Source organism: Denticeps clupeoides, chromosome 12 (assembly GCF_900700375.1).
Source record: "Denticeps clupeoides chromosome 12, fDenClu1.1, whole genome shotgun sequence".
NCBI classification, from domain to species: domain Eukaryota; kingdom Metazoa; phylum Chordata; class Actinopteri; order Clupeiformes; family Denticipitidae; genus Denticeps; species Denticeps clupeoides.
Genome location: NC_041718.1, coordinates 15,817,084 through 15,838,338, shown reverse-complemented (window position 1 = coordinate 15,838,338; position 21,255 = coordinate 15,817,084). Strand labels below are relative to the sequence as shown.

General features: G+C 44.5%; 1 protein-coding gene and 1 pseudogene across 1 annotated transcript; one reads left to right on the top strand and one right to left on the bottom strand.

The window, feature by feature from the left end:
* The window catches only part of LOC114801218 (synapsin-2-like), a 56,232-nt pseudogene extending 44,349 nt beyond the window's left edge, over positions 1 to 11,883 (bottom strand).
* A 4,825-nt stretch (positions 11,884 to 16,708) lies between these two features.
* Positions 16,709 to 20,683, top strand: LOC114801219 (phosphatidate cytidylyltransferase, mitochondrial-like). The gene is made up of 8 exons (XM_028999242.1): positions 16,709 to 17,311; positions 17,392 to 17,574; positions 17,679 to 17,771; positions 18,162 to 18,312; positions 18,999 to 19,144; positions 19,479 to 19,644; positions 20,178 to 20,240; positions 20,323 to 20,683. The coding sequence occupies exons 1-8, from the start codon at positions 17,174 to 17,176 to the stop codon at positions 20,397 to 20,399; spliced, it is 1,017 nt and encodes a 338-aa protein (XP_028855075.1). The 5' UTR covers positions 16,709 to 17,173; the 3' UTR covers positions 20,400 to 20,683.
* Positions 20,684 to 21,255: the final 572 nt, after the last annotated feature.

Sequence of the window (21,255 nt, the reverse complement as noted above, 5' to 3'; positions counted from 1 at the left end):
TCACTTTCACTTCCAAAAGTGAGAGACCTACATTAGTGAGCATTGCTTGGAACTCAAGACTTCCTGGTTTCTGATAGTTTGTGCAGTTAACACCCAAGTTCATGTTATTCCAATGGACGAAACAATAGAATTCTATGAAAAAACGAACACGTTTCTAAAACTTTTGAATGACAGGGTACACACCAAAAATAATAGTGACACAAGTTTAGCTCCCTGGATGAATATAGTTTGATCTTTAAAGACGTCTGGTTATCTCAGCGCGAAGGTTGCTTTGGTTCGTTGATATAATTGGTATCATGGGAGGCCTATTTTTATGAGTTGGTCACAACCCCCTGCTGGTGATGATTCACCACCTAATGGTTTGATTATTGCGCATCCTCAGATAAATTAGAAACCTGTGGAGTGAGGAATTTGTTTCAATAAAAACTTATTTTCTTTCTACCCTTTCTAATCATTTGAGCTCCCGCCTTTTCCCTCCTTTCACTCCACATTTTCTCAAACGATTCAGCACAAATTCTGTTCATTTCGCACTTTTAGCGACAACTGGGTGAGAAACACATCCTTCAGCCTGTACTATGCTCCCATGCCGCATTATGAAAAGCCTTGTCAGCTTGGTGCCATGATAAGACATAAAGGTTTCTTTCTTCTGGCCCACAACAACGCGCCATTAATCATTTGGCTTTGGGTGACTGCGGGCTGCTGAAACGTTGCGTTTAGTTTCAAGATGTTGCATTTTATGAGTGTAATTCATCACCCCTGCCGTCCTGTCTTTCCCCACAAATACAAACACTCGCGGCTCAGAAAAATCACTTTCCCAATTTGATGTCGCTCTCATGTATAAAGCAGCATGGCACTGTAAGTATTTAATTGCATTCTGCTGCGTTCAGCCTCCTAGAAAGATGTCTCTGGTCTAACAGCGTAGAACGACTGTGCTAATTGATTTAGATTTAATGCAGATTGGGTAGCTTCTGCATTTCTGATCTTTTCCAGCAGCATTGTACTGAAAGGTTTCTATTCATTTCAGTGGTCCCCACGGCAACACCTGAGAATGCATCTGCTTCGGCAAAATCCTCAGAGCCTCTCCAGGAAAGTAGAAAAGGCTGAATCGCTACCATTACATTCTGTGGTGATATAAGCTATGAAAAAGCTCACTGCAAATTGTAAACAATTAAAACAATTTAAATATTGAACTTCCAGGTCAATGCACAAACCAACAACGATTCAATTAACTATTGAAATTAGCCTAAATTTTAATTAGATTCCTAATTTGAACCAGTTTAGTAATGCTACCTCATCAGTGCCATGGTCTTTCACTTCTACGGGAGCTTCAGGAATTTCAGTTCAGAGGCCATGTTAATATGCAAGATGTTTCATGGTGCTGCGGTTGAAGACAATGTTGAAGCTTAGACACGATATAAGGAATGAACAGAAAGACTAATAAATTGAGTTGATCATGAGATTAGAAGACATCCCTGTGACATCCCATTGCCAGGGACTTAACCATAATGAGATGTAATTCTGGAAACACACAAATTTGTGTCAAAATTAGTTAATATTAGCTAGTTTAAGAGCTCAAACATCCTGATAAGGTCATAGTCTGAGTTCTAACAGCTGTCAGCCCTCGTGCAGGTGGGTAAAGGGGCAAGGATCAGTGGACGTGACAGCAGCAGTCCCCGCCTGTTCAGATGGTGCGTAAGGAACAACAGCGGGACTCTTGCCTGAGAGAGACGCTCAGCCCTGGCTTCCCACCGAGAGCGAAATATACCTCATTAGTCATCCGAGCCTCCATCCTTTTCTATTTCAATCCAAAGCAGCACAACATCACCGCCAGTCTGCATTTTGCAGAATTAACTCAGCAAGGGATGAGGATAATATCCTTGTGTCGTGACTGCGGATGAAGTGCCTGTTTGGACCCTCGTGTTTTTATTTTATTTCTGTTCATTCATTCACATCCATCCATCTCTCTCCCTCTCTCCCTTCTTCTAAACTTATTTTTCAAAGCCCACACAGACTTGCACATGTCCTGTGGTGATCATGTGACATTTACACAGACGCACTGAGCATGTGCGCACCATCATCACTGTTGCCGTCAGCCCTCGCCACGGCAACACTCGTCGATTGCTCTCTGCCGTCCCCGAGGACGTCATGCCCTCCTTTCAGCTCAGATCATCATCTGAGCGCCACTCTTCATCACACACTGATGGATGCGGGAGAAGAAGACAAATCCTTTCTGCTCACACGTAGAGAGAGAGAGAGAGAGAGAGAGAGAGAGAAGCAGGGACACGATGACAACAACAACTCTGGTTCCAGGAATATTTTTTAATGATAAAACGATCATTGGCGTTCTCACATAAGCAGCAATTCTCCTCCTAATCTAATAAATCAAAATCCCTGGGTAATCCACAGCCTGGAGATGCTTTAACCTCTCTGACTGCGTATTCAGAGGCAGGGATAAGACAATCTCTGGATGGAAAACAAAACATTTCACAAAATGTGATGAAAACTAAGAAAGTATCATATTTGAGAGTTCAAGAACATATGAATCATCAGGAATTTGCCAGCCGCTAGTGCGCCTCGCGTCCTCAACTCTGATATGTCCATGTGTCTCTCATTTAAATACTCCCAGATTTGGAAAATAATAATCCCAGCTTTCCTCTCCTATAGACATTTTAGGCAGAAAGAAATGGGCTGTACCAAAAAGATGTTATATTGCTGTGTGTATTAATGGGAGTATTGACAGCTTTTCATGACCCAAGCAGTGACCCAGGAATTATTGGGGGCTATTTTATAAACCCACAGAGCATGGTGCACAATAACTTGTGCACAGAGGATACATTTTTTCCATTAAGGAGCAACAGAGTAGTGAGCTAGCTGCTTGAAAAAATAATAAACGTAATAAACAACTGTGCTATGTGTGCATGGATGATGTTCTTTGCCAGATTAAGTAGTCTCCTCATAGTTTGATAACAAGAAACGCAGAGCTAGTGAACGATCTTGTAGTTCGTTATACAAGACAAAAAAAAGACTGGTCTCGATAACTACAACACTACAGGGGTCGTGGCCATAGGGGTGGCCACCCTTGAAATCTGATTGGCCACTCCACCTGGCCACCCCCACCAGAGCGATTAATCAGTTTGTTCAATTAGAGTAGCTTCTTGGGGTAAGTAAACAGTTGTTTGTGGTATTAAGTGTTTAATGATTTTTATTGATTATTAAGTTAGCATAGTGGCGCCAAGATCTCCTCTTTTCCCCCAGACATGGTTCCCTCGACCAGGTTTTTTACAGTTGTCGGGTTTTTGAGATCATTAAACATTCATCACGCCTTGGGCTTCCCTACACACAAATTCGTGCCAATAATGACCCATTTACATTTACAAGCATTTACCAGACACCCTTATCCAGAGCGACTTACAATCAGTAGTTACAGGGACAGCCCCCAATCCGCCAAGGCTACCGTTCCCCACACACCGCGCCTGTCATGGCTGCCCACTGCTTACCAAGGGTGATGGTTAAATGCAGAGGACACATTTCGTTGTGTCACCGTGTGCTGTGCTGCAGAGTTCCACAGTGACAATTTTCACTTAGAAGCCTGTTCCTTGGTCCATGCTACACCTCTCCACCAAGATTTATGAAAAGTGGGTAAGCTTTTTTAAATAATCTTGCACACAGTTAGACACAATACATAAAATTAGCATGAAAGGAACAGAAACACGTTTCATCTTTAATTAGTCTACACTCTGGGACGGAAGGGCTATCAGCAGCTCACTTTTTACCCAGCAGGGTGTCGTACCCTCGCCATCACTTTTAATTGAATAGGTGCAAAACTTTGCACTCATAAAGGTCGACCTTAATCACAAATGAAATCATATGACTTCCACAAGGAGATTTGCTGACACAGGCCACCATTTAATAATCGAGCAGCTACGACTGAAGATGCCAGGCCAACCGCTAACAGTTTCTGCCTGAGACCGTCTGCGAGAAGGCCGTGTTTGCAGAGGGCTTTTGCTACACAGGCGCGGTGAGAGGTGACTCCGGCATGACGGAGTGGCTTTAACCGCCTGAATCGGTACACAGTGACTTATCTGTCCACAGCACACGGCCTGTGCAGAAGGATGCTCTTCTGCCTGGCAATTATCAGACGATTCCGAGCCATCGGTTCAATTTGCAGAGGGGAGGGGGGGGATAAATGAAAGGATTCATTATTAGCCATTTGTGAATAACAATTTGTCATTAGTAAGATAAACAGAACGAGGGGTGCCGAAAAAGATAATTGAGTCATCCCGACAGAGAGGGTAATGTGCAGTGAAAATTAGCACAACAACAATGTGGACCAGCTTTCGTATGCATGCATTGCCTTTTGCAAAATTTTAGTGTCAGCGTTGCCTTGTTCATACACATGATGTGCGATATCAACCGGCCATATGAAAAAAAAAACCTTTTTCACATGAATCGGGTCCTTGTTCATCATCCATTGATAGTCCACCCTTGCTTATGTAGGTCTAGGTTGAGAACCACGTGCCCTTTTTTGATTATCATGGCATTCCTTAAAATGATTTGTTTTCCATGAATGGCCCCCTAATTTAAATGCCGCTTTAGAAGAGCTCAGTTATATTGTGCACCCTTTGGTCATGTAAAAAATAAGAATGTGAGCGCATGTGCAGCCTCAGAGAGGGATCTCATTACTGTCCATGCAGCTGCATGACCATTACGTTGGGACGAGGTGTCGTGACATTCAGCCTCTCATTAAACACAAATCCAACAACCGCCTCTGTCACCGAGGCTGTAAAAAGAAGAGACCTGAAGCAGCCGGCGGCCTGTTGTTCCTGCGGAAAGCTGCCACGGCCAGGTGTGCGGCGTAATGAGGAAGCCCAAATCCTTCCCGCTTTTTTTTAAAGCTGATCAAGAGGAACAGCTGTCAGTTTGGCAGCAGAATTCATGGTGAGTGGCGCTCGGTACCAATACTGTCTTCCCCAAAGGCCCATCCAAAGCCGGCACAGACGTGCTTTTAAACCAGGGAGAGGCATTCGTCTTTATTACTGCGGTGACCCAAACACAAACCATCATTTACCTTGAAAAAAATCGCAGCAAATATATATGCCTGTTGGAAAGACACACGGTGAAACCGCATAATGTATCCCCCCTCCCTCCCATGAGATCTGCGTGTCTGCAGTCGGCAGGGTGCATTTCCTGTGTAAGCATTGGGCTCTCCCTTCCAGTAAAACCAGCACAGCCTGTGCACGGTGTAAAGGTATGAGTCAGCACCATGTGCCAAATAGCCCAACTAACCCACCGGATCTCTGCCTGCTTGTGACTCGTCAGCTGTTCCGGCATGTTCTGGCTTGGACAGGTGTTTGTTCTGAAAGGTGTGGCAAATTGATGAACAGCACAATCATATGCAGAGTGGTATTTATGGCAGAACATAAAATGGTATAACGAACCAATCAGCAGCTCCACTGAACCCCAACCACCCACACCACAATGCAAAATGTTTCAAAACGTTTCAGTTGAGTTTCCTCACCAAAGACTAAAGTCTGATAAAAGCACAACAGACACATAGAGCAGGTGTGTTTTGGTGTTAGAACATGGTTCTGACACCTGGTGTTAGATCAGTTTTAAAGACTATCTAGTCTACCGTCTACCTGGACGTACCTAGAGAGAGGTAATTTAATATAAAAATCCATCCATCCAGGCAGGCAAGTATTCTGTGGATAAAAAAAGGATGCTCAGGGTCAGGTCTGTTGTAGTGCCCTTTCATCCCCTGATCTGTCATTGAAAAGGATATGGGGTTCAGGCTATGTTCAACACATAACAAATAAAATCTTCTCTTATAATATAAATATGTTTAAATAAATAAGTATTTATTTTATGGGGCTACAGCGGTTCCTTACTACATCTCTGTAGCAACAGGGATACATGTATATAATTACGTGAAAATAGAATGATAGCAATGCATTTTGAAATAATACAGTGAAATTGCTAATAAATCAGGGTATTTATTTGGAACAAACATTTACTTGTTTATATGACCATGCAAATTATGTTTCCCCATTAAAATAAATTAATTCAATTAAATGTCTCCCCCTTCGGACTCATTAGGTGTGTGTAATTAACCTTGTTATTTTTTCCATAAATCAGAAATGCCACTGTGCACTGCGAAATCCAGTACTTTTGGGAGTCTTTTTGCCTAAGCACCATCATAGCTACGCACAAAACTGAAACACAAATATCTTCTCAAAATGCTCTTGGTCATTTATCAGACGCCCTTATCCAAAGCAACTTCCAGTCATTAGTTACGGGGAAAGTCTTCCTGGAGCAACTCTGGGTTAAGTGTCTTGCTCAGGAACTCAAAAGTAGTAAGTGGGGTTTGAACCTGGTTCATAGATAAGCGTGGCTACTACCGCCATGTAATATCACTTGAATAGTGGAAAACCAGATAAAATCCTTAGAGAATCATCCCAGGCATATGAATACTACAAAAAGCGTACATTATACATGAATTGTCCTAATGGACTAAACCACAGAAGAGTCCATGTCTGTTAATGGCCATTGTTTCAAATCATTACCATGGAAACAATATTGATCCCCCACTTAGTCTGATTAACTAAAATGTCTTTCGGTCAAAGCGTTCATAAATCTTTGATTTTTTCATTCCACTGGAATCTAAGTAAAGTGGTAAAAATCAACAGCGTCCCAAGTGACACCCCAGCAGTGCAACTTGGGCCACCCAGAGTCTTGGGTCATCAACAGCCAGAACATCTACACTGACATAACGGTCAGATTCAATCTCATCTGTTGAAGAAAATGAAACCAAAAAGAGATCATTCTTCTTATATTCTGAAGCAGTTTTACACTGGTAGGTCCGAACCGAGTTCTGTCCTCTAGTGTATTGTAGATGTGTTTAAAGTATTGGAATTTCCAGCCACCATATACACATTGCCCTTTTTCATAGATATAGAGGTGTGTGTTTTATCCCCCCACCAAACTGTGTTACAATGAAAAAAATGCAATTTGGTGTTTGAAGGATCTCCAGACTCATGGGACTTGACTACAGTCAGGTTTTTATTGAGGTTTGATTGATCCTTCTTGCTACAGAACAGTGGTATTTTATCTGGATCTCATAACCTTTGCCAATTTTTAGTTTCTTCTGCGTTTTGCCTCTTCCTTCCATAGAAGCAGCCAGACTACTGCTGCATTAAAACACATTGTTTCTTCCTCTTCCTCCCTAATTTTCACAGCTCATTGAACCCAATGGATCCTGATTGGAAAATGAACAAACCCACTTCAGGCACTCAAAGTGTCACAAATTTCCCAAAGTGTGAAAGTGCCTGGAACTTTAAAAACAATGTGCCTGTAAGATTAGGGCCGCTGTGCCTGAAGAAATTTCATGGGAACAGTTAAAAAAAACTGCAATAATTGCATTGATATCGCTTGATGTGAAACGATTAACCTTCATGTGCCTGGTGCGGTCCGTGCTGACATTATGAGCGTCCTTTAGAAGTTTTCGGCTCTGGCTTATTGACCTGGTCGTCAGCAGGCACAACAGCTTTGCTGATTAGACGTGGGAGTTCAGCTCTTCATTGCTGCAGAGGTCAACGGTTCGATTGTCTCTTCCCACAAAAGTCAGACGAAGTGGCATTTCAATGCAATGAGACCTCTAAATGTCCCAAACAAACCCTGCGCTCTCTTCATCTGGTGATGGCAGTAGACTGTATTGTGGATTTGGGGCATTGATTGTTTCTATTCAGTCCAATTACCACAGAAAAATGGCTGACATTTGCAGCAACATTTTCCTGGAATGTCCTATTTTATTTTTACCTCTAGCAAAGAGCGCAACGCCACAGAAAGTTTCCGCTGTGACATTGCACTCTTGGCTCTACTTTCAATTTAAAAGTGAGAGGGATTGTCATTGTGAAACACTGCAGCACAGCACGCGGCAACGCACAGTGTCCTCTGTATTTAACCCATCACCCTTGGTGAGCAGTGGGCGGGCATGACAGGTGACCTGCGAGAGCAGTGTGTGGGGACGGTGCTTTGCTCAAGGGGACCTCGGTGGCACCTTGGCGGCTCGGGATTCAAACCCGCAACCCCTCGATTATGAGCCCGCTTCCACCTCTTCCCCTCCATCCACAGACACGCCTTGTGACTGCTTGGACCCAAAAAGACAACAAATTCAGGAGACCGTTACAGATGTATCTAGCCCTAAAGTGGCCTATTTTGACTTGTGTTTGAGCTTTGAGTGATGCTAAGACTGTGCTAAGCCATGGATCAGGACTCATTTACTCTCCCTCCTCGCTCCCGGCAAAGTAATCAGTTTAGCTTAGGCTAAAAGCATCCTTTTATGGTGGGTTCTTTGTCATCAGTGACAAGAGTCATTGCATCAGTGGACATTTCCGTGTGCATGTGTCTTTTGTGAAGTTATATGCAGTTGTTATAGAAGAAGTGCTAATACTATAGAAGTATATGTTCTTGTGTGACTGTTTTGTAAGAATGTTTTGTAGGTGGCATTGACAGTTGCTCAATGTAATGGAAGTCATTTCACTCTCACTGAGTTTACTTTAGCAACAATGGCAATGTGATGATTACAAGAAACACAAATTACATTTACATTTACAGCATTTATCAGACGCCCTTATCCTCGTGGGTGAGGAAGGGGACTGTAACTGGACGCTTGCAGTCTAAATCTGAATGTTGAATCTTAAAGTGCCCCTGAGCAAGGTACCGTCCTCACGCACTGCTCCCCGTGCGCCTTTCACTGCTGCCCACCTGCTCACAAGGTGGGTGGGTTACGGAGCAGAGGACACATTTTGTTTGTGTGCACCATGTGCGTGCTGCAGTGTTCACAATGACAATCACTTCAGTTCACCTGTTAAAGTTTGTCGTCTGGGATTCAGCAATAATAATGAGGGCTGGGAAACTATTTAGTTCCAGATACAGATAACTAGCAAGCAGTCCTTTATTGTTTATTTCGGTAAATCCTGAAGACATACTTGATGCAATGTTAGCCAACGCCTATGTTGTCTTGCGCCATGAAAAATAGGGCCCCTTGATGAGTGCAATAGTGCACCTTGCAATAGTATTAAACCCTGTTGTAATGTCCCTCACACACGTAGAAGGTAGAAGAGTTTTATTGCGCATTGAATGGACATCCATCATTGGTGCCACCATGGGACCGATCAGTGTTAGTGCCACGGTTGCCACATTTTACATGGTACTAAATGGAGTACAGACTTAATTCTGCTGGCACTGGCATTTGATTATAGTCAAATCAGACACTTCGGTGTGAGTGTGGACGTCCTTCAGTACAAACGTGTGTAAATGTCATGTTATGAATGGGAAAATAATAACACTGCGGGGAAGTGAGGAAAATACCGGAATGATTATTAAGTGAATTTGGCTCACCAACTCGAGGTCAACACCAGCCTGTGCTTTTAAATATTTCCAAGGTTTGGATATGAGCGGCTCAAATAAGATCTAGATATAAACCCACCAATCGTCATAATGCTGTTCTTAGCATAGTAGTTTATGCTACTTGGTTACTGAGTTGAAGAAGCTGAAGTTTAAACCCTTGCCCTTCCAACATGGTCAGTAGCCACAGCATTACAGTCTCACCGCTGCAAACCCAGACATGCAATCCATCCACATGGAAGTAGGACAATGTTGCGCGGTAGACACCAGGTGTTTGCTGAAAGAGTGGCCCAGCAGTACAAGACTAACAAATGACGAGCTTGCTGATTGAATTTTGGCCTTCCTGAAAAGAACCATAAGGCCTTATTAAATTACCTGTTCATATAGCGAGTGATGAGGGAGAGAGCAGCCACCGGCCCACCTGCTCTCTGTCTCTCTCTCTCTATCGCTCTGTCCATCTCTTCCTCACCGAGTGGCAAACGCGCTCGTTGTGCGAACTCGGTTCTGCCCACACAGCAACGCGCTCGGCGCATGAACACACACGCACAGACAGACAGACACACACACAGATGTGGCCCTCAGGGCCGAGCCAGTGAATCACGTCGTCCCGATTCGGACGCAGTCACATGACCGCGGCTTGAGCGCGGCTTCCTGCAGCCCAGCCGACCCTGAGGAGTGTACAAGAGCAGGTTTCCCGAGTCCCTCCACTGCATTCGTGCCGCCCAGATCACCTTGACAAATCTTCAGAGCCTCCAGTTCAAATCCGTGGGCCCGTGATGTTGCGTAACACACATACTTGGCCAAGCGGCTCTCACGCGATTCAGATTTTCAGGCTGTGTTATGTAAGTGAGCATCTGAAATTCTGACCTTGAGATGGCAAATTTCTGATTAAGGTGAAAAAGGAGCTCTTCTTTGTCAGAAAGAGTGTAGTTGTGCTACGAAGTCGAGGCGTGCTGCTGTAGACTGTTACGCAGGTGCTCTGAGTGGCCCTCACACACAGGACACACATCTCGCGCGCCGCGATGAGTAAAACCCCATCCGCCGGGTTTCTGATGCGCTGCAACATGAAATGCACACTAACAGAACACGAGCTTGGGAGGCGGGGCCACAGGAGGAGGGCTGTGGGCAGCAGATCTGTCAGTTTTTCCTTCGGCTCACGACGTCAAGGATTCATGTCACCACTTGCATGGCATCCACCCAGCATACATCTACCTATCTGGGGAGGGATTGGCAAATTTTCACCCTACCGACGTCTCTTGTCCAGGGCGTTTTTCCCAAAATAACTACTTTTGGTGAAGAGATATTGATCTGCATCTGATGCATGAAAATTAAACACCATTTATTCTGGAAAGAAAATGGAAAACATGACAACGGTGATGGTTGTTAGACCAAAAATGTGAGCAAGGTTCTCTCCAGCCAATCTTACAGAAAGCCTGCTTTTAATAGAGGAAAATCAATAATATCTGCCCAGGTTGCGCTTGTTAGGTGAAAAGGCAAAGAGTCAATTAAATATTCATGGCAGCCTCCTCTCTCTGTGCACCGGAATGTAATTCCAATTTTATTTATTCCTCATTTATGTAGCCGCTGTTTCTGCAATAATGATGAATATCTGTTGTGTATCACAGCAACAGGATCATTCTAATAATTGTGCTTCTATGGTGACTGGGAAGCCACTAAAGGCTGTTCGATACATCAATGAAGTGCAGATGTGGAAAACAGTGACCCCAGAGTCGGTGTGAGATGTGTACAGAGTACAGAGGGAGAGACGCACGCATCACAATGCCACAAAGAGCTAGTCGTATGGAGGAAGGGGAAAATCTCAATTTGTGCTCCCTGTCCACATGCCTGCCAGCAATCTATTTAAAACTCTGCCGGAGAAGTCGTGCTGTAAGATTCAACAGCGATAAAGAGTCAAGAGCGGGGGATTGATGCACATTAGGAAACCCGGGGTGTCCTTCAAGTCACTGAAGGACCGGGGATGGGAGTTGCTGTCCAAGGTACCGAACCACACCAGCCTCACCAGAGTCGTGGAGTTTACTTTTCATTTTCCATTTCCCTCCTAACCTGAACAGTATTGAACTGAGTATTAGTAATAGTGGTTCATTCTAACTCACCATTCATGCTGGGGCTCATCAATGACAAGCAGAACCTTAAACCTCTTGGGCGCAGCGGCAGCAGTCTGCTCCACCAGTCCAGCCGAGGCAGCTGTCTGCTTGACCACGTTGGTGATGGAGCTGAAAAAGCCAGTGGCGCTGGACTGGGCAGACTGGGGACGCCGCTCTGGAGCCGGGGAGGCGGAGGGGGACCTGGCCTGGGCGGCTGCCTGGGTCGGAGCGGCTGTCGCGGGGCAGGAGCAGGAGCAGCGGCCGTGGGAGGAGGTGGTGGAGGAGGGTCGGGTCTCTGGAGGTCCGTCATGTATCCATTGGGCAGGTTGGCGATGAAGCTGCTGTCGGACAGGCGGCGGCGCAGGAAGTTCATGGCGGCAGGTTTTCGGTTTCCTTTTTGATTCTGGGGTCAGGGTCGCAGGTCACGGTTCCCTGTCTTTAGAGGATGGAAGTGCTCTCAGAAGGTGGTCCTCCGTCTCCACAAGCACCCGCTCTCCGCAGTTCTCTCCAGGTCTTGACCAGCAGTCCCCTGATGTCTGTGGTGGGTGACTTGCTGCTCACTTCAGCGTGCGTGGTGTCACACAGTCCCGTCTCTCCCGCCCGGTGTCCTCCGCCCCTTGTCAACTGGACAGCCCGAGTGCCTGCAGGAGATGCTCGCTCTGTCTCTCTCCTCCTCCTCCTCCTCCTCTTCCCGCTCTCCCTACTGGCTCACGTGCTTTTTTTTCTCTCCTCCCCCTCCCCTCGTTCTCCCTCTTCTCTCACGCCCCCTACATCACTGGCGTACGCGGCGTATCACGGCGGCGGAATGGAGGCTTTCCGCTTGAACGTGCACAGGAGGGTGCAAGAACGGGAGTCCTCCTTCCCTCTGTCACGACGGAACCTCCCCCTCCCCTCCCCTCCGGCGCCGTTTTTTTTCCGTTCCTCAGGGTGACCTCTACCCCTCTGCAGGCTGTGCTTTGGGGACTGACGCTGGTCGAGGGTTGTGCGTCAGCGGGGCTCCTCGGGGGTCTCCATTGCTGCCTCCTCCTTCACAGGGTCGCCTCTGTGAATTTCCCTTAAGCTAGAGATCTGCTCCATGGGGCAGAGGACCCACCACAACCCATCCTTGTGATTCAGAAATGTGTACGTGCACTTTTCCTCCTTTACGTAGTTTATGGTGTACAATATTTGTATACTGCAGCACTGTCTTTACATCTAAATGTGAAAATTTGCATCAGGTTCATGGTGTGCCATGTGACTGGGTCGTCCACAGCACTACAAATGTATACCTAATATTCTGACACTCATCTAGACTCTTCTCCGTCTTGGCCCCTTGGTAGTAGAATGAACTTCCCCTGGAGGTCAGAACAGCTCAGTCACTTGAGCACTTTTGAAACGGCAGCTCAAGACCTTCCTCTTTAGAGAATATTTAGATTATCTTGTAACCTTCTTATTGTCTAACTTATGTATAGAAACCAAAAAACACGAATGCCGCCTGTGAGGTCTCATAGCACATCTTGGTGTCATGTCTTCTCAATACTAGCAACACTCACTCACCCAGCCAATCACATGGTGTAAAACATAAAACATTGAATAATCAGATCAGTCCACCTATTTACATTTGCCTGTGGTGCAGTTCTGATGTTCAAATGCTAATTGTTGGAACCTTCTGTGGAGAACTCGTCAACACTGACACCCTGAGTTATCTATGGCTAAGCAGCCCCATCAATGCTCATTAATTACCAACAAATTGAGTTACAGTAGCTCTTCTATTGGACCAGACAAGACTAGTCTCACCTGTACATGACCCTGTCACCCTGGCAAGTCCTTAAAACTACCACGGGCATACCATTTGGTCCATGTCCTTGTACATCCCACCCACTGCCAGGTAACATTGTAATGGTACTCAATTCAGCTCTCCTAATGTTACGGTTGAGTGTGGAATGTGTGTCTCCTGCCACTGACATTTTGCTGAAGGTTCTTCCTGGTCCTTAATTAACCCTCAGTAAAAGACAGGGATGAGAGGTGATGTAAAATGTGGCTGTTCCTGGAAGATTCCTCAAGGAATCACTAGCAGCTATGGACATATGGAGGGAGAGACATGGGGATTGTGTTTTTTGGCTCTTTCAAGTTTCTCCTTTGCTCGTTTTTGCTTGCTGTATCTGGGTCATGTTTCCTTGCTAAACAACACTTGGATTTTTTCGGTTTTATTTCTGCCTCCTTCTGAATGTGCCTAGATCAGAGGTGGAGCTTTAGGAGTACGAGGAAGAAGATCAGAGTTGACATAAGCACTTCAGAAGACACACAGCGCAGATGTAACTACATAACCGTGATCCTTGCTCTGCGATGTGCCACCCTTGGTCTACAGGGGCTCTTCCAGGGCGCCGAGCAGAACGCCACCACACCTGCAGTTGGTGTTAATAATGAAAAATAAATACGACTTAATAAAAACCAGTGGTTCTGTTCAGCCTTTCGCTTCATCTCAAGTCCTTCTCAGCCCTTAAGGGTGTGAACATGCAGATGGAGCAGAAAGGCCGTGTTAACAACACTACATGTGTGGCGGGCAGCTGGTGTGTGGGGGGAGGATTGGAGGTGTAAAGCTATATTAGGGGAATGGCAGTGCACCCTGGAGGGGAGAAAAAGACTCGCTGTTGTGCACGGACTCACACTGGTTCTGCGGCGCTCACACTCACAATGGACACTGCGTGTGTGTGCTTGTGTGTGTGAGCGTGTCAGGACTTGCAACGCAGCACAAGATGTGTCATGAGTCATTGCTGCAGCTGCCATGACATTCTAAATTCGCCCTGGCCTACATATTTTGTAATATGGTAAAAAATGTAATTATGCTGAATTTGGCATGAAAAATCGCTGTTTATGCTTATGTGGTTGAAAACAAGTAATATGCTTCTTTTCTTTAGCCATGGTTTGGAATCTACATTCTAGTACACAATATTAAACCAAATTATATATATATATATACACACACACACACACACACCACACACACACACACTCTTACACACAAGTTTGAATGCACCTACTCTGTAGGTGCATAATTTTTTCAGAGTCGCCTCTTTTTACCTTTATGGCTGCTTTTTTTTTTTTACTATCGTCATCATCAGAAGCCGTTTTATGAGATATTAATTGACATGAGTGAATGATAAGAAAGTGTTCAGCATAAACCTTCAGGACTGTTGGAAACCACCAACTTCAGGTGAGAAGCCCAGAATGGGAAATGGTGCCATCACAAAAGCTCCCTGCTTTGGAGAGATTCAAATTTTTACCTTGTTTACACATTTTTGTTGTTTTATTACATAACCTCACGTATTATGTCATAGTCCATTTTGTTCTATAACTTAAAAAAAACCCACAATACTTATACATTTGCAGGTGTATCCCAACATTTCACTAGTACTGCGTTAACTGTAGATAGTTGCAGTAAAATAAAATTACACTAAACAACGTAGGTAATTTATGTACTACTGGTTAAATAAATGATTTTCTCTTTTGGTTCCAAATGAATGAATATCTTGGAGAAGCTGCGAAAAACAGTGAGACGCACTGACACACATAAACAAAGAGAGACATATGAATGAGAGTTGAGCCGAAACACACATGTAAATGAGGGCTGTGGCAACATTTCAACCAAAATGCCTAGAAGGCCGGTGTTTGTATTATGAATGAGGATTACCTGAAGAGTAGCAAGCGGAGACGACATGTACACGTCACATGATTCGATGTTCAATTATTCACCACTGTAGTTCAAGCTGAGTTCATTTACACGTCATCATTTTTATGTAATTGTATGCATTTCCTCTCTGTGTCTCTTTATTGCAGGGCCGAATGTCCACGAGCACAAACATGTATGATTTATGATGTTTCCAGGGAGTTTGATTGACATGCCACTGCAAGCAGGGCAGTGCTGCTATATAAAGTTAAACACAGAAGCACAGGAAGGATCCCTATGGCTCTCAATACATAATATTTTATTCCAAGTAAAATGGAAATGGTTTGTATGATTACTTTTCAAAACATCTAACCACATACGACTGAATATTACGCAGTTAATGCAGTCCTGAACATGTTATTCTTGTGCAAAAGGAGCAGTCCACTATCTTTTTTTATAATGCCACCCTGAACTCAAATTAATTCTTTGTAACCACAGCGAAACATTATGAAATAATACAGGGACCGGTGGTAAGACCAGGGTCTGGGATTCCAGGGATCTATACAAAACAGGATCAGTGACTCCAGGGCAACAGTGCAGGTTCTTTTGTTTCCCATGGTGAGGGAAATAATCAATTCAGGACGAGGGACAACAGTGACCCCAAGTGCTGCGATCGCTGAGCCACCTGAAAGAAGAAAAAAAGACCCGATGATGTCAACAGACTCGACTGAAGGCCATCTGTCAGTTTGTATTTGTGTTGTTGTGGTTTTCATAATGCAGCTCTGTTCAAAACAGTGAGATGGTGGGTGGCATAACTAAGATGGATAGATTGGATCTAGTTCAGTGCTGGTCCTTACACTCGATGCATCTGGAAGCAATGGCATTACAAAGCAACAGGTGAAATGGAAACATGCACATTCCACCATTTAATCCTACTACGGAGCACGAACGATGCGATAGCCTGTAACAGCGGATGCTGGTCATTTCAGATGCTTTTAACGTTTTAGGGCATAGGCAGTAGCTGCATCACCCATGGAAACAGCCATTAAAGCGCTGACACCCTTGTTGCTGTTGCATGCGTACGGTGATAACAGACAATGTGTCTTGAGTCTCGTGCTGATCCCCGGGGACTTCATCTCTGTGAAGGGATTCTCACGTTAATGTTTCCTTCATGTGTTTGATTAGAAAAAAAAATCTGCCTGTCACACCGGAGAGAATTATCAGCAGCTCCGCCGCCGTGAAGCGGTGATGGAGAAGAAATGCACTCAGGAGATAAACGAAGCTGTGCAGGATGGGCGTGTGCAACGCAAACACTGGCTAATCTCCTGCCGACTTCATTCTCCTGTAGCACCTTCACTCTGACACTGAATTTATGGTGGTGAAGCTGGTTATGAAATTATGATCACAATTACATCAACTGTAAGGAACTCACACAGCTCTATATTATGCTATAAATGACAGAAGTGATCAGATTGGAAACAATCAGTGTATATCTGTGAATGTTTAATACAGTGTTCATACCTCGAGTGTTCTGCTTCTTGTAGTAGTAATAGTAGTAGTAATAGAAGCACAACAGTAGTGAATTAGGGGTGCCCGGCACGGGCATTTCAGCTCATAACCAGCCAGGCTGATGCCCAAAAACACACCGAACATGCTATTCACCTACAAAACTCACCTACTAAACGAGTATTCAATAGTATTTCCTGAATTCTAACTCTTTGTAACACTTGATGGACACACAATTCAAAACAAAAACTCTACGTTCGTTTCCCCGCCCGCCGCTAGGTGGCGGCAGTCCGTTTATCACGCCGGAAACCGCAGCCTCCGCTACTTCTACTGCATGCTCGCCGCAACACAGCAGCTGTCGGTGCGCCGATGTTCTCAGAGGCCGATGTTCTAGACCCGTCGCCTCGACACCACTCCCGTTTTAAAGCACACTCGTCCCGCACATTCGCAAGAACATTTGCAGTCGCCGCATGACTGGACAGAAGTCTCGGTGTGCGCAGGATTTCACGCCATGGCGCTCCCAGCGCTGCAAAACACGGGCGTGCTCTTCAGGAGGATCCTGGCTCAGTTCCCCCAGGACATAAGTCTGGCCTTTGCTTATGGATCCGGGGTCTTCAAGCAGTCTGGAACGAGCCAAGGTCAAATGGGAGTACGTGTGCATAATATTGATATATATATATTTTTAGGTTTGGTTTTTATTTATGTGTCCCTCCGCTGCCCTGTCCACAGAGAAACATGCTGGATTTTGTGTTTGCTGTGGACGACCCAGTCACGTGGCACACCATGAACCTGATGCAAAATCGGAAGCACTACTCTTTCCTGAAGTACCTGGGACCCAAGCAGATCAGTGCTGTTCAGAGCGACCATGGAGCGGCCGTCTACTACAACACCTTGGTGCCAGCTGATGACCGGGTGCGCTGAAGCATTGCCACATGCATGCACGCACCTCGGTGTCTGGGAGTCCCGGATGTCCTGCTTGTCCTTCTTATTTCCTTTGCTTTCCGTTGTGGTTCTAGGTGATAAAGTACGGTGTCATCAGCACAGAAGCTCTGGTTGATGACTTGCTCCACTGGAAAACTCTCTACGTTGCTGGCAGGCTGCACAAACCTGTGAGTTTTCTTGCTAACCCTCCGATAGTTAATGGCAGGTTGCCAGTATAGATTATTAATTTTTTTTTTTTTTTTTTAAATCTCATTGCTTTTAAGCACGCTTATTAGTCGGCAGTGCTTCTCAGCCCAGTCCTCAGAGATACAGGGAGAGAGGAGCTGCACCAGAGGTGCGGGCAGTCTTGGAAGATGTGACAACTGGCTTGAGAACCACTCAACACATCACTGTACTGTAGTTAGAGTTGAATGCCAAGCGATGGCAGCACTTTTCTTTGTAATTTCCAACAAATCAGATTATGCAATGCACCTGAATCAGTATGTAGAAAACAGAATGAATGTTTTCTGAAATTCTCAGGCTCTCAGTGTGCGTTTTTTTTTTTTTTGTGGCTGTAGGTTCATGTCCTTGTGCTGAGTGAGAATGCAGCACTACGTGCAGCACTGGTCGGGAACTTGAAGAGTGCCGTGACTGCTTCCTTCCTCATGCTTCCGGAGAGCTTTTCTGAAGAAGACCTCTTCATGCAGATTGCTGGACTGTCCTTCTCAGGTTATTAAGATGCACCAGCGTGCTCCTATGTAGACTGGTTCAAAATTAGCTATGCTTGAAATATGAACAGAGAAAAGTCAGCTCTGCCATTTGTCACATAAGTCTGTCTAAGAAAACCCAGAAACAGGGAATCGGAAAATCCACCACCATCCATGTTTTTTTTTTTTTTTTTTTAAATATATATAATAATATAAACTTATAAACTTGTTGGTTCGAATCCCGATCTGCGAAGGTGCCACTGAGGTGCCTCTGAGCAAAGCACCGTCCCCACACACTGCTCCCCGGGCGCCTGTCATGGCTGCCCACTGTTCACTAAGGGTGATGGGTTAAAAGCAGAGGGAATATTTCATTGTGTCACCATGTGCTGTGCTTTGTATCACAATGTCAATCACTTCACTTTCACTACACTAAAACCTCTTAGCCAATCACAGTGTGGTGCGACAACTGATGAATAAAACCTTCTCTTCTTGCAATAGAAAATGGATTGAGTGGGAAGATTTTGCAACATGGGAAGAATAATATGGCATTAATTCTTATTAAAATTAAATAAATGCTTTCGGACGTCTGTAACCTCATATAATGAGATTTGTCTACTGAGTCATGTCCAGTCATCGATTTAGTAGTTTTGTCCGATGATGAGTCTGTAGCAGCAGGCTGTGAAATGGCTTTTCTGTCTCTCTCCGAAGGGGATTTCAGGATGATGATTGGCGAGGACAGGTCCAAAGTTTCCAATATTGTCAAGGACAACATGCAGCACTTCCGTGTCCTGTACAACAACATACTGGTGGAGTGTCCGCAGGTGGTGTACAAGCCGCAACAGGGGAGGCTGGAGGTGAGGCAGCAGGGAGGAGATGGCGTCTGCACTCCCTCAGCCAGAACACTTTCTGCTCTAACTTGTTTCGCCTATTCCACTACTTTTACTGTTTAAATCAGCGGGTTATGTTGCAGAGGCCATTACCTGCACTGCTGATCACATAATCTATATTTAAGTTATTTTATGTTTTTATACATATAATATATTTTAACAAGACATCAATATATTATTAATGTTATTACCAAAATAACGGGGCAATTAAGAAAGTTTTTTCAATGGAAGCAATAGAGTCATGCTCAAAAAAAAATCTCTTACAATGCAAGTTCTGCACTGATTGATGTCTTGTCTCAAGGTTGACAAAAGTCCAGAGGGCCAGTTTGCCCAGCTGATGGCTCTGCCCCGCACCCTCCAGCAGCAGATCACCAGGCTGGTGGACCCTCCGGGGAAGAACCGGGACGTGGAGGAGATCTTGCTGCAGGTGGCGCAGGACCCCGACTGTGGCACAGTCATACAGCAAGGTGATGTTGTCCCCAACCCAGACCCAGTATTCGTTGGAATTTGTTATTCATTTACTGCCTCTCATGTTTGGCATAATTAATCATTATACCCATAACTAGCACAGAAGCAGGGAATGTTCAATGTCTGCAAATTTACATTTACAGCATTTATCACATGCCCTTATCCAGAGTGACTTAGTGTAGTTACAGGGACAGTCCCGCTGGAGACACTTAGGGTTAAGTGTCTTGCTCAGGGACACAATGGTAGTAAGTGGGATTTGAACCTGGGTCTTCTGGTTCATAGGCGAGTGTGTTACACACTGGGCTACTAGCACCCTAATAAATTACATACATCATGTCTGGATGTATCCAAGATCAGCTGGTACAGTATGAGTGTAGTGTAACTTTCTCACTAAACCTGCTAACCCAGAGAGGACTGACTTGTTTTTCCATTTCAGCCTCACCCTTACATGCTCTGAACATGCTACCTTAGCCAAGAAACTGCAGAGACTGACTGTAATATTCTTTTTATTTTATTGCAATTTTCAATGCAGGAATAGCATCAATAGTGAAATCGTCCAGCATAACCCAAAGTGTCAAAGGGATCGCTACAGCCGGTACGATAAAATGCTTCTCTTTGTTCCTCATCATGTGTGTGAAGTGTTCGTGTTAAGGGAACCCTGCACTCTCTCTTTTCAGGTGTTTGGAAGACCGTGTCCTACAGTTCCAAAAAGCTGCACAAAATGTGGAAAGGCTGGAGGAGGAAGTCGTCATGATTATTTATTAGTATTTTAGAAAAGAAAATGTTTTTGACTGAAATTTAGTTCTGGACTCAACATCCCAGTGTTGGATGTGGCCTGTTTTAAGTGATTTTGTTGTAAAATGCATTGTATAAAATGCATTTGTTGTAAAATTTGTGTAAAGGTGTATTTGTGCTCTGCCCTGTTGCACTGCTGATCTGCTGTTCAGCGGAGCCACGAGAGGGACGTTGTGTGCAGGTCAGGCTGTGACTGTGATCTGAGTCGTGCAACAGAACAATGATCAAAAAGAAACCAAAAAAAAAAAAAAAACACTAGAATGAATCAGCTTACGCCGAAGAAAATGCATATTTCAAAACGAGGTCAGAAACAGATTTAGTTTTTGGCTAATCCCATTGCAATGCTGAGGCGTAACCTGAGGAATGTCCTGAAAAATGAGAACTGAAGCACAGCACCCAAACTGTAGAAAAGGCTTTTTCAACCCGGGTAGAGCTCTGCAGGGAAACCGAGGGCCAAGAAGCCTGCAGCCGACTGTTCAGCGCACAACACGGCTCTGTAAAGTCTTGTTGGTTAAAAAAGGGTTTATGCATTCTGCAGTTCTGACTTAAAATGAAAAGGTTCTAGGCCATTTTATTTAATAATACATGCATGCATGTATACTACTATGTTACTTGAATTATCAGTATTTAAATATTGGAATAAATTAATTTCCTTATTTTTAGTGAATAAAATATGTAGTTGAAAATAATGATGCAGTTGAACCCACTAGATATTGTACTAGTGTGAATTTGCTCCTTAAATTAGTAAAATAATTGAAAAAGGGTTTTCTGGATGAATTAAGCTTTTAAAGTGACAGACTTGGGTTAACGCCGCA

Excerpts from the sequence above, each read along its gene's own strand:
- LOC114801219 (XM_028999242.1), top strand. The coding sequence starts at position 17,174 with ATGGCGCTCCCAGCGCTGCAAAACACGGGCGTGCTCTTCAGGAGGATC. Across the intron at positions 18,313-18,998 it reads TGCTGGACTGTCCTTCTCAG|GGGATTTCAGGATGATGATT; the intron begins GTTATTAAGATG and ends CTCTCTCCGAAG. Across the intron at positions 20,241-20,322 it reads CAAAGGGATCGCTACAGCCG|GTGTTTGGAAGACCGTGTCC; the intron begins GTACGATAAAAT and ends CTCTCTTTTCAG.